Below are 14824 nucleotides of genomic sequence, written 5' to 3'. Positions count from 1 at the left end.
CAAGTGACAGATACAAAAATACTGCATCCATCAAGAAATGGCAACAGCATCAGCATGATAAGTACCTCAAAGGGATTGTCTTTCATTATTCTATTACGTAGCTGCTTTATAGTAGTTTATTTCCCGATGTCAGAATGCGACACGATTTAAAGAAGACAACTTGAGTGATATAATAGGATTGTTGCTAAATAATTTCACGATATCTTATGGAATGTGATGAGTTTGTTATAAAGATACTATGGGAATCCTCATTATCCGTGTGCTACTTATTTGGTTTTGCACGCAATCGTGAGTGCTACACAGGAATTTTACTAACATGTGTCTATTATATTTATGAAATATCATCTTCGTAAATTGATTTTCCAACAGACCATTTAATGCGTAGATATTTCGTATTGGAATGATAATAATAATGTAATCAACGTGTGTCAAGGTTGAGAATCTTCCACATTATAATTTCATGTCAGGTATGCAAGTCTTCACTAGAAAAATACTTATATTTACCACATTGATTATGGTGATTTTCACGCGCATTTTAAATGAAAGAGTCTTCTTCGGAGATGAATATGCTTGTATACTGTCGACAATAGATTAGGATTGAGCCTGACGCACATGTAAAAAAGATAGGAATATTGAAGATAGGGTCATCAATATAAATGAAAGGGTAATGTGTGTGATATTTTGTTGTGTAATAGTTCATTGGGAATAAAGCATTATGAATAAGATAATGCAATCTTCGAGAACCCCAATGAGATTAATGTGAAAGGAGTGGTGCTCGTCATGCGAAGGATTTGATTAATGCTGAGAATAGACAAGCATTTAAGGGTGGATAGTTGATTTTCGAAATGATAATTCCCGAAGTATACTGATGTAGATCATGTGAATAGTCGTTATATATGATAATCAGTGACGCGGTTATGAGGCTAAATTTTTGCATTTGAGTATTTAATTGTGGTTGGAAGATCCTCGATAATCACTTAGAAATGCAGATTATGATGTAACTGGACATGGTGTTAGTGTCATATCATGTGATGCCTAATTTAGTATTTCCTGCTAAGTAGTCGTTTATGTAGCACGTAGCATTCATAGTCATTGGTAGGAGGTTAGATTTTACAGGTTGTCACGGACGATACCGGATGCTATGGAATCATCATAATTCCAGATCATTCTTATTCTAGATGATATTGGTATTTAGATACTTGTTCATTTAGCTGCAGCAATTTAGAAGTCCAGGAGTATGCTGATCCCGCCCTACAACTTTGTTTATTATTTGTTAGAAATGAGCTACGATCTTTATTAATGAATAACACAATGTTGGATGTAGACTATTGTTAAAACTCAAGTTGTCAACTAGATTTCATTAAACCATGCAATGATTTTGATAGTAATAGAATACCGGAAGACATGATTTTTGGGCCAACAAAAACAGATATCAACGAATAAATATTTTCATATTTCTTGTCATGGATTGAATCAGATGATGTGATTAATTAAAGTCATGATCAGTTATTTAAGTCTTTAGCAAAGTCATGTTGGTTTTTGATGAATTATTTGATATACAAAGTTAATGTTAGAATAATCGCCAATATGTTTAACCAATTGTATAATGTTATTGCATTTGTTGCGATTGATACAGTAACCAACAAAGTATAGAGACATTTAATTATTTGAGTTTATTACCATTATATACAATTTTATGATTATCCGATCATGTTGTCAGACTCAATTAATATTACTGGTTATATTTTGTAGAGAAATAAGTGAATTAAATCGGAATCTTTGTTATTCTTATTTGTAGATTAAGATTTAGAATAATTTCAAGTAGTTATAAGAAAATGCATTCTTGTGGTGTTGATTAAGGCTCAACAGTAAACGGTGTGACCCTTAACCAATACTCGTCAAACTTACGTGCCCGTGAGTGGACTTTCATGGATCTCCGTTGACACTAGCCAAGGCATATCCATAATTTCATTCAAACCATTAGTCAACGTAACATGTAAAGTCACAGTACCGGTGTATATATTGTCATTGGGCAAAGGAAATCTCGTAACTATGTGATAGTACATATATCACACCCCTGAATTATATGTAGAAGTTATAGATATTATTGTCAGTATTCAATTTTTATTATTATTATTATTATTATTTCATTTGTATATTTTGCCATTTATATTGGTAAGCTGGAAGATATCCACATATGTAGGTATGAGTAATTTGTTTTGCACGAGTGGGAAAACATTGCTGTAATAACTCTGGTAATTTGAATGAGTCATATGGCTACCCCAGTGTCTGTTGTGATGTACTTGTGTCAGGAAATTCCATTACTCATGTATATATCCCAGCCTGATGAGATAAGCTTGTTGTTGTACCAAGGAAGTTTGGTGATTCATGTAAAACTCCCGAGTGTTTGTTATTCTCTTGGAAGCAAGGAGAAGTTCAGGGCTTGGTCTTGACTAGAGATCACTCATGATTGGTGGGCAAGGACCAATCCAGACGTATCATCTGAGAGGAGGGGGATGTTGATGTCTATAAAGGTTGATGATACGGCGGCAACCAAAAAGATGGTATGAGACATTGTAAATGAAACATTGTAAGGGTGATTGTAGAGGAGATTGTAAAGGAACGAGAAGGAAGATAACTACAACTACAACTACAACTACAACTGAGGCACTGTACGGGAAGGAAGTGGTGCTGATACACGGTACTGGAGTGACACGGCTGCAATGGACTGGACTTCAAACGTTTGTGGAGCGTAGTCTTGTTATGTTCGTAGAAAGTGGCTGATTGTGGAGAGTGCTTGCGCATTATGTATTGTAGCACTTGTGGCGGCCTAGCATTATATGTTGGTGAAAGCTATCTCAGACTTTCCATAAATTTATATGTTGAGGATCGACAGACGTGTGTATATATCTTTACAACAAGTGTTAAAATATGTGAACACAGTAGTACAAGGTACAGTATCTGTGTGATGTGATAACTGCCGATTATGAGAATCGGTAAATCGAACTGATATAGAGACAGTGAAGGGTATTTATCTTCATACATGTACATTGTTCATCGGACTATCTACAAATGGTAACTTAGTTCTCGCTTTCGTTTTCCCACGATTTTCATTATTATTGTTGTTGTTGTTGTAAATATGGAGTCTTCCAGCAATATTTTATGTGTGTATTATATGTATAATGTTGTATGTTGATGAGGTGCTCATGCACGGAATTTGTTCAGAATATAGTTAGCTATTTTAGAATCAGTGTTATTGATGAACCTAGGTGCAGTTCCTACCTAATTAATCGTTTTCAGGAGGTTAGGTAAGGCCTGCAGCAGATGTACCAGTACGCAGCATTATGTACACGCCCTGGGATATACAGTTTATCATGCTCTTATCTAAATTCGAGGGATCCATTCTGGTGAACTCTGGCGCCCATACTACGGACATTTCGGTTAATTATGCTTTTTAATTTTATTAAGTTTTTGAGTAATTTTATTTATATATTTTTATTCATGATTTTATTTATATTTATCAGTATTCATCAAAAATGTAACAACTACTTCGGAGTACAGTTTACAGAAGGAGCCCCAAACTGAGCGGTCAGCAATGGCCGGGAAACTGTTCCTGACATTTTCACTGCTTAACGATAGCTCAGTTATTCGACCATTGGAACCTTCTGTTCCCTTCTCAGGCAATGCGGCAAGCCTTCACAAGACAGATGGAAAAACGTAGTTTCCTCGTGAGTGGAACTACAAGGTTTTCATTGCGTAGCAACAATAAGAGCACAATTATATTAATGCAACAATTACTACTGTAATATATATATATATTGCTACTGAAAAATATTGAATTGAATGAGTGGATTTCAAAATTTAAAAAAAAAAAAATTAAAAAAAAAAAGAGCAATGCAGCATGGGTAAGCATTTTTACATACCTAGTTAATAGGAGGTAAACTGACACACATTTTAGAATTAATACTTCAGAAAGGGGACTCTGTAGTGGTAGACAAAAACACTAAGTCAAAACAAGATTTTATTGAAGATGTGCAGGCTCTACTCTTTTCTGAATTGCTCACTAAAATCGGTTAGAAGCTACGATAAATTTGCGTACCCCTCGAGACGACCCCACGTACCATATTTTGAATACCACTGGTGTAAGGAAAGACCAATGAAATGTTATATATTTAAGAGCAACATTATAAAAAAATATATAGAGGAAGTTACAAAAGGTTTTATGATCTAAAGAACGCTTATTTATAACCAATGTACCTCTTTAAACTACTTCAAGCAAACAGAAGTAGAAATTATTTTGTCCATTTGTTATGTCATACCAATATAATTTTAGGAAATTCACTTTTTAAATTAAGTAGTAATTCATAAAAGAAATTCCTAATGCTAAGTAATATTAGTGTTGTGAAAGTAATTTCTGATCTTTCATGTCTTAAATTATTGTAGTGTAATGGAGATATTACTGGTTCTCTTATTAACGATTCTCTTGTCTTATAGATAAGCTGCTGCAGTTAGCAGCGACTTACAAAGTATCATCAATAATTACAGGTACATAATCTAAATATTATGTAATTGATTGGCTAACTCACACAAGATACTGCAGGCAACTTGGCAGGAAGTACATGCACACATTAGCATTTAGGAGGCAAGTTACCACATAATTGAAAGAATAATCATCCATTATGTCTCAGTTAAGTGCTTTCTTATCTCCTACAAACCTTTGCGATTTCTTACGAGTTTCATACACATTGTTTTGCAAAGCCTGCCTGTTGGCCGTGATCGTTTTGGCATGAAGTATGTATGGTCTGACACCATGGTTAGCCTGTTGGTCGAAAAACATTTCACCATCATAACGTTGGCCAGCACGTTAGGAAAGGGGGTGGTATATAATTTCTAATAACTAGATTGCATATCAAAGTCCTCAATTCAATTCTTCTTCTTCTTACAATTTTCTTTATGTCGCACCGACTTATGGCGACAACGGTGCAAGAAAGTGATTGGAGTGGGAAGGAAGTGGCTGTGGCCTTAAATAAGTTACAGCTCCAGCATTTGCCTGGTGTGAAAGTGGGAAACCACGGAAAACCATTTTCAGGGCTGGCGACAGTGGTGTTCAAACTCACTACCTCGCGAATGCAAGCTCATGGTTGTGCAACCCTAACTGCATGTCCAACTTGCTTGGTGACTCAGTTTCAAACCTCTTCACAGTGTTCATGTGGAGAAGGGCATATTACACTGTTGATGGTGATTTGTCCATCACATGGGGATATTAAGGGCAGACCCCTTGACACTATCCAACAGGAGTAGGCTATGTGCCGCCACTCTATTTCACCCTCTCCCTTCCTACTATCAATTATCACATCATTCATTTCATCTCCTTAACTCCTCTGATGAGGTTGACATCAGGAAGGGCATCACATCATTAAAACTTGCTATGGAGATTCATCTCGCTTCTTACCTGACCCCACAGAGAAACAGGAGAAAGGTTGGAAACAAATGCAGTCTATTTTGCAACATTGTAATGTTCATTAATTGAAACATCATGAAAACAGGCTTTTTTACATCATTAATCCTTTGTGGTCCAGTTTACATCACATCAGTCTAGTCCAAATGATTCAATTTTTTCATTTTCTTCTTGGCCCTTTTATTCCCACTTCTTGGGGTCAGCACTGTATGTGGAAGTGACCAGTTTTAGGGCTGGATGCCCATCCTGGCACCAAGCCTATGAGGACAGATGTTTTGTGTTTCTGTGGTGGTTGGTAGTATGTTGTGTGTATATGAAGACGTTATTAAGATGATCACAAAAACCCAGTTGTCAAGCCAGAGTAATTAACCATACATGGCAACTGAACCCAGAACCCTCTGACCCAAGGCCAGTGCGCTGACAATTCAGCCAAGGAGTCTGACATGGACTGAACAATGATATTAACTGTTATTTAGTCTAAGATATCTAGTGATACATATTATGCCAGAAATGAAGATTCACTTAGTAATCTTTGTCTTCATTCATACTGAATCATTTATTTCAATACTATGCACTGTATAAACACAGCTGTAAACAGAAAATAATGTCTTCAAATCTGTTTGTAGTACCTGCACCAAGATGTAAGCAAAGCTGAGTGTAGCTGACTAACTGAAGCAAAACTGTGGCAATACACAGTCAACTGTTTCTCATACTATTTCCATGGAAAAAACTGAACATATTCCTTCATACTCGGGAAGTATCTCTGGGAACAGCACAAAGTTGATTTAATTATAAAAAGGTGGGAGTAGCTCAACAAAATAAATGTAAAGTGATGCTCGACGTTGGACCTGTAACAACAGACCCCGCTGTTGAGTGTAGGGTTAATTTGGAATTTTAGTGATAAATATCTGGTGTGCTGGAGCACAGTTGGTTGTTATTTGCATTCAGCTACAAGCAAAAAGGAGAGAGACCTCTCTCTTTAAAATCCCAGAGGGACTACACTACTAGAAGAGCTCGTACCTTAGTTTTCTACTGTTTGGCTCAAAGATCTAGATTATTTATTGAGATTACCATATGAAGGGTACAAACATAACAGCTAACCCATTCATCATTCACATGTGCTATGGTTACGCTAGCCAGCAACAGAGCTTGAATATCTAAAAAGACAAGAATATATTTTACTCACTGTGAATCTGAAGGACTGAAGGCTACTGTAGAAGCAACAGTGGACGTCACAGTGGGCACTACCGGATGTGGAACAACAATAGCATCTGAAGGAATCTATAAAGAAGAAACAAGTAGTTTAATTCAATTAACTGGGAATCAGTTTTTATAGCATGAAGAGCAGTGAGATTGTAGTGCGGTCAACGGAAACAACCATTTGGAAGAACATACAAATAGGTGGAAAAAATGGCAGAAGGATTGTAATGGAGGTACATGTAATGAACATGTAATGAATAAACACTTTTGACAAAATTGGGAGTATATGGTAATATGATGGAAATGGAGGAGTAGACTAATGGACCTAGCCATAGAGGACATGACAGACTTTGTCTTTAATTACTTCAAAGAAATAATAATGTTAAGAGCAAACAAAACATTAAGGAGATGTTTAAGAATCTTACTCTTACAAGGGAAAACCTTGACGTCAAATGCTGTGAACCGCATGAAAAAGTGCTTAGAATATAAATAGTTCGTCACACAAACAGCTGTCTGTGACTTTTCCATGCAAAACTCAGCAGCTGCCTGCTAAAACCATTAGATAGAGGCATGTTGTATCTGTACTGATGAGTATAGCTGCAGTATGAGTGTGTGGGGACCACATAAGTAATGTACTCTTTGACACTGAGTTGGCTTGAGTAGTCATTGGAGAGGAGTGGTGAACATGTTTTTAATGCCTTAGGGCATTTTAATGAACTAGATAATTATACCCTATGATTTTGAATATGAATAATATAAGTATAAAATAAATTAATAGTTCCGACAATTTGGTGACCCTGACGTGATAATCGCCTAACTGTACACATTCACTGAACTTCAGTAACAAAGTTTCTATGGTAAACCCCAACAAAGTCAATGAAAATAAACACGTTGAAAAGGTGAGTGTTTGGGCAGATAAACCTGAAATATGGTTTTGTCAAGTAGAGGCGCAATTTAAGCTTAGCAGAATTACTAAAGAGACAACAAAGTTCAATCATCTCATGGTTCAGTTACACCTCAAAGTTGTGGACAACATCTGGGATGTTGTTTCATCTAGTGAAACAAACAAATATAGTGTAGCTAAAAAACAGCTTTTGATCATTTACAAGGAAAGTGAGGAAAGGCAAAATAAAATTAAAAAGTTAGTGCGTGAAATTGAGTTACAAGGCTTGAAACCCAGTCAACTGCTTTGTAAAATGAAGGGACTAGCAGGACTAGCAGATAAACTCCTCCAGACCTTGTGGTTAGATAAATTACCCCAAGAAATAAGAAGTGTGTTAGTTATTGCAAATGGTGATGAAAGTAAATTAGCAGAAATCAGTGACAAGATTTGAGAGATGAAGACAAGTAATCATGTTGATGAGCCACACTGCCATATCAACCTTTTTCCTCAATGAAATAATGGACAAAATTAATCATCTGGAACAGGAAATGAATCTTAACAGATTTTGAAGTAGATCACACAGTCATAGCCGTAGCCATTGCAGGTTGAGGTTTCAGCATCATGGGAAGTACTGTAACTGTCATTACAGATTTGGCTCAAGGTGCAAACTGGAAAAATGTGTACCCCCATGCAAATGAAATGAACAGGAAAACCCCAAGTAGCAGCTGGATGTGCTGCCAATAAACTTCCACAAGGCTGTTGTAACTATAGCCTTTTTGTACAGGATCGTCATTCAGGGCAACATTTCCTGGTAGATAGCAGAGCATATGTATCTCTTGTACCTGTAACTAGAAAGAGTGAGCAACAACAATCAGACTTTAAACTCTATGCAGCTAATGGATTGCAGATTTTCACCTTTGGATTTAAATTGATGAACACTGATTTAGGGCTGAAGTGAACATTTGAATGGTCATTTATCATAGCAGAAATGTCCACAGGAATATTTGGGTGCAGATTTTATTCACTAGTTTGAATTGCTCATTGATCTTAAAAATAAGGAGCTTATCAATATGAATACCAAACTAACTATTCCCACTGAGCTAATGGTAGTATCAGAGGCAGATTCAATTAGTGCCATACAAATAAGGTGCCAGTTTTCTGAGCTTGGCATGATTGTGGTGACTATCATCAACACAATGACTGCACTGTGCCAGATCGTTATCCTGAACCTACTTCAAGTCTACTATCAGATACCAATGGCTGAAGAGGATTAACCTAAATCAGCTATAATAACACCATTTGGGTTATTTGAGTTCAATTTCATGCTACTTGGTTTGCAGAATGCACCCAGTATATTTCAACACTTCATTAACAAAGTCTTACGTGGACTAGACTTCAGTTGTGCCTACATAAATGGCACCTCAGTTGCATCTAGTTCACAAGAAGAGTACGCAAAACATCTTGATATTTTGTTTAGAAGATTAAATCTGTATGGGCTATGCTTGAATGTAAGCAAATCTACTTTTGGAGTCAATGAAATTGCTTTCCTCAGCTACTCTATACTTAGTTATTGGAGCTCATACATAGTGATTTGTGTGGTCCTATGGAGATAATCTCATCTGAATGATCAAGTTATTTTTTAACCTTCATACACAATTATTACAAAATAGCATCTATTAATTTTCTAAAAACAAAAAAATCATGTTAAAGATGCATGTTTAAAATTTATTAATTTTGTAGAGAGGCAGACAGGAAAAAAAGATCAAAACTATTTGTTCTGATAATGGGACTGAATATGTTAAACACAAAAATTCTAACAGGCAATGGAATTCACTGTCAACTTACTATACCATACACTCTACAATAGAATGGAGCTGCAGAAAGACTTAATAGAACCCTGAATGGAAAAGCTCGATGTTTATTGCGGGCAGAAGCAGTTTCAACCTATATCTACAATCAGTCACCGACAAAAGGTTTATCTCACGTAATAGTGTTTGAAAGTATTGCTATGGCCCATATACCGAAAGAAAAACGTCAGAAATGAAGTGCAAAGTTTGAAAAATGTATCCTTGTCAGATATTCAATTGCAACAAAAGGATATATACTTGTGAAGAAAAAGCCTAAAGAAATGATCATACGGAAGGATGTCGCCTTCATTAAGAATACAAAAGAAAAACGAACCACAGATGAAGAATCTAAGAACCCAACCGCAATCAACTGCATTCGAACAAATGAAACTAAAGTGGGAGAAGCATTGAATTTATTCACATTGTTAACCAGTAATGGTGTCCGACTCGTTGGCTGAACGGTCAGCGTTCTGGCCTTCGGTTCAGAGGGTCCCGGGTTCAATTCCCGGCCGTGTCGGGGATTTTAACCTTAATTGGTTAATTCCAATGGCCCGGGGCCTGGGTGTTTGTGCTGTCCCCAACATCCCTGCAACTCACACACCACACACAACACTATCCTCCACCACAATAACACGCAGTTACCTACAAATGGCAGATGCCGCCCACCCTCATCAGAGGGTCTGCCTTGCAAGGGCTGCACTCGGCTAGAAATAGCCACATGAAATTAAATTAAAAACCAGTAATGGTTCTGAAACTGAAGAAGAGGAATCAAATTTTGGAAGCCATTCTGACTTTGAACCAACACAAACGAATGTAGTTCACAAGAATGACAGAGAATTAGAATGACCTCTTCATTCAACCAGAAGCCAACCTCCAAAGAAACTGGAAGATTATATGTTATCTCTAAAATATCAGATCTTCAAACAGAAGAAGGGGCACTTGCTAGACCAGACGGTGAATAATGGCTCAAAGCAATGAAAGAAGAAATGAAATCTCTAAAGGGTAATCATACTTGGGAGCCAACCAACATTCCTGAAGGAAGAAGTGTTCGTGACTCCAAATGGGTATTCAAGATAGAACAAGGTGACAAAGATGAGAATTTGCATTATATATATATTTTTTTGCTAGGGGCTTTACGTCGCACCGACACAGATAGGTCTTATGGCGACGATGGGATAGGAAAGGCCTAGGAGTTGGAAGGAAGCGGCCGTGGCCTTAATTAAGGTACAGCCTTAATTAACTTGCATTATAAAGCCCATTTAGTTGTCAAAGGAAGTACTCAAAAGAAGGGTATAGACTATGAGGGTATCTATGTACCTGTAATATGGCACTCTTCAATTCGCTACCTCCTAGGATTAGCTGTAAAATATGATCTAGAAATCGATCACATGGATGTTGTCACTACTTTTTTTCATGGAGATCTATCAGAAGAAATCTACATAAGACAACCGAAGGGATTCAGCAAACAAGGTTCAGGGGATGAGGTCTGCAGACTGCTGAAGGCTTTGAAGCAAACAGGTAAAGAGTCGTATTAAACACTCAATTCAACCTTGAAGCAAATGGATTCTCTAAGGTTAAAAATAGATCCATGTATCTCCATAAGAACGAGCGGAACATAAGATCATCATAATTGGGGTCTGTTAATTTTTTCAAACAACATTCAGTTGAAAATTGACACCAAAGAAGGCAAAGAATTTCTGAATGAAAGACTTAGGTGAGACAAAAAATTGTCTCAGCATGAGCATTACTCTTGATAGATAACAAATAAATAAATGGCGTGTGGCCTCCAAAGAGGCCTGGTGCAGGTCTTTTGAATTGACGTCCGTAGGTGACCTGCGCGTCATGATGAGGATGAAATGATGATGAAGACAGCACATACACCCAGTCCCCGTGCAGGGGAATTAACCAAAAGTTTAAAATTACTGACCCTGCGGGAATTGAACCTGGGACCCCTGTGACCAAAGGCCAGCACACTAACCATTTAGCCATGGAGCCGAACATTACTTGCGATAGGAAGAGTGGAAAACTGTGAATCGATCAGTCAACCTACATTGAAGACTTTTAAGGGTACAATGAATGGTTCACCTTTACAATTCTAGAAAATTGTGTTTAATTAAAATGACATTAACAAATTTCGGGACATGTTTCATCCTTCTTTTTGGACATCATCAGCCGAAAATTCCTATAAGATTAGGAAAATAGACAGGGTCACAAATTGATACACATTAAAATACGTTTTGGGATGCCGAAAATGTCAAGTTAAAATACACAATATAATTTGAAGAATGTTCTTAGCTCAATTGCTTTTTTGTTCTGTTGAACTGAGGAGGATAAAATTATTGAACACACATAATGGTTCCATTAAAAGTTGTGGTTGATGATTGGGTTCTTCTTGTCTTGGAGTGATGTATTGTTAATAATTCTTAGTTTAAAAAAATTAAAGGGCAGGCAGAATGTTTGACTTAAAACGCATGAAAGGAGATAGACTGTGCATAGTTGAATAGTCATCCTCGTCTGCCCCAGAGAGGTGAGACTCGATGCGTGTGTTAAAGCTGATGCATAGGATGACTATTCAACTGTGGCACAATCATTCTCCTTTCATGCACTTAAAAGTAAAATATTCTGCCCGCCTTTAATTTTTTTAAACTAAGAATTATTAGCAATACATCATAATCATCATGCCAACACAAGGCGAACTAAACCATAGACCACAACTTTTAATGGAACTATTGTATGTGTTCAATAATTTTATCTTCCTCAATTCAATAGGACAAAAAAGCAATTGAGCTCCTACATTTTAAGAACATTTTAAAAACCATATCGAGGATTTCACTTGACGTTTTTGGCATCCCGAAATGTATTTTAAAGTGTATCAATTTGTGACCTTGTCTATTTTTCTTATCTTATAAGAATTTTCAGCTGATGATGTCTGAAAAAAGAAGGACAAAACACATCCCAAAACTTAGTAATGTCATTTTAATTAAACACAATTTTTTAGTATTGTAAAAGTGAAATCTTTGACTGTACTCTTAAAAAGTATACTATCGACAATACGCGCTTTGTACTGAAATTCATTTTATGCAACTACATTGAAGAAGTAATCCAAAACTTCAGCTTGAATGATAGCAGCGTAGGTAGCTTCTACTCCACGAGACAAAGGTCAGATACTGACCAAAGATATGTCTCCCAAAAATGTAAGGAAATCAAAGAGATGGTTCCCTAACCGGAAGCAGCTGGGAGCATATTGTATGCATGTCAGGGAACAAGACCCAACATTACTTACACCATAAGTCATGTCAGCCAATTTAATAACAACCCAGGCAAGGTACACTGGACATCAGTCAAGCAAATTTTGCGGTATTTAAAGGGAACGTTAGATGCAAAACTTGAATTTTCAAGAAATCTCGCAGAAGAAAAGCAGATATCATGATGGAGATAGGGGAAATGAGGAAGACAGACATTCTGCAAGAGCTTATGTATTCAACTTCCAGCGAAATCTCATGGAGAAGAAAGAAAAAGCGCACTATCACACTTTCTACAACAGAACCAGAGAACATGGCGCTTAGTTCGATAACCCAGGAGGCAATCTGGATACAAAATCTTTCAAAGGATTTGGAGGCCAAATTTGCAAATACATCTATTGTAATAGCATGTGACAATCGCAGTGCTATTGATCTATCTGAAACAAGTGCTTATCGAGCCAGAAGCAAGCACATACACATTAGGCACATTTTGTCTGAAAGATGTTAGAGAACAAGATCACTGATTAACAGCATGTTTCATAAGAACAGCTGATAGCTGATTCAATGACAAAAGCTCTTATAAAGGAAAAGCATCAGAGCTGCACTCGGAAGATGGTGCTGGCAATTTCACCCAAACCTGTTCTACTGGGGGTGTTGAAAGTGAGAACAATTTATTCTTGTTATCAGAGGGCAGCACAGGTCATTAACCTATTTGTTCTTAGACAGGTGCATACATTTACTTCAATAACCTCTATGGATACTATTGTAATTTGTTCTTTGCCGTGATTGTTACATTCTATCGTTCAATAAAACTTAAGTTTATGTTAGCACCAATTATCATGTACATTACTATAAATTCCTTCACTGTCACATGCAGAGTTCAAGGTCAATACTGAATGGTTCGTTAATAATTTGTAAAAAAAAAAAAAAAAAAAGAAAAGATCTTAAACCTAGGTTAGGCGCGTGGATTCCAGGTGTCATCCAGTCAGCTTTCGACAGCGATTATTAAAAACTCTGAGCAACTACGCATGCACAGCTTTGTGTACCTGTCTGATGATCTCTTTTCTAATCACCCATTAAGTCACAGCTGCAGTGTTGCAACAATGACTTTGCTGTTAGCCAGTCTATTTGCTTGGAGGACCACTGTCATCCATGCGTCGAAACACAGCCCTTGGTAAGTTATGCTGATTGAATGCAAACTGACCACTTCCATGAAGGATTCTCTATACAATACATTGTAAGTTAGTTATTGTTACACAAAACATGTCTGTAATATCATTGTCGTTTTACTGAAGTACTGCAAACCCACAGAGACGAGAAAGTGAGGACACTTTTTACAGAATGTTGCTTAGGTGCTGCTGAAACCTCAGATTGAAAGGAGAGTGAAACATCCTCACATTCCCAATGATATAAGAAAACAAGCCTAGTTACTCCTTGGATTGGCAATTGGATCGCCAGTCAAGGAACGCCAATCCAATAGAGGCCGCTGTCATCAATGTAGACGAAGTTGGAATAAGACAACAAGAAGATGGTGTACAAAGTGCCAAACTGGACTATCTAATTGATATCTGTGGTGATTGTTTTCAAGACTAGGCAAAGTTGAACATCCATAAACACGGAAGTTTTCACATTATTTGAAAATGATACAGGATCCGCGGCTCAGACATCAGCCTATCACCGCTGGGTTCTGTGGTTCAAATCCCAGTCACTCCATGTGATATTTGTGCTGGACAAAGCAGAGGCGAGACAGGTTTTTCTCCGGGTACTCCGGTTTTCCCTGTCATCTTTCATTCCAGTAACACTCTCCACTATCATCTCATTTCATCTGTCAGTTATTAGTCATTGCCCCAGAGGAGTGCGACTGGCTTCGGCAGCCGACACAATTTCTATCCTCGCCACAAGATGGGGGCTTCATTCATTCCATCCCTGACCCGGTCATTGACTGGAAAACAAGTTGTAGGTTTTATATTATTTTGAAAATAATACATATTTAGGACCAAAAATGTCAGTGAAAGTCAAGACAAAAATATTTCCATGTATTTGGCATCTTTTTCTTAATAGGCCCTGCCATACTGTTTGAATGATCAGATATGTTGTATTAAAGTAAAATTATCTGGTATTAGGTATTTACTGTAGTTAATAAATAAGTAGTAAACTTTCTGAAGTTAGTAAGCTGCTAATACAACATGAGTTA

The 14824-nt window shown here is 37.0% G+C and overlaps 1 protein-coding gene across 1 annotated transcript in view; it reads right to left on the bottom strand.

Moving 5' to 3' along the window:
* The window catches only part of LOC136873928 (transcription factor CP2), a 524699-nt gene that overhangs the window by 138743 nt on the left and 371132 nt on the right, over positions 1-14824 (bottom strand). Inside the window, exon 12 of the mRNA XM_067147290.2 lies at positions 6645-6739. Within this exon, the coding sequence (XP_067003391.2) occupies positions 6645-6739 (95 nt within the window). The remainder of the gene's footprint in view (positions 1-6644; positions 6740-14824) is intronic.

Source organism: Anabrus simplex, chromosome 5 (assembly GCF_040414725.1).
Source record: "Anabrus simplex isolate iqAnaSimp1 chromosome 5, ASM4041472v1, whole genome shotgun sequence".
Classification (NCBI taxonomy): domain Eukaryota; kingdom Metazoa; phylum Arthropoda; class Insecta; order Orthoptera; family Tettigoniidae; genus Anabrus; species Anabrus simplex.
This window is presented reverse-complemented; position numbering and strand designations above follow the sequence as displayed.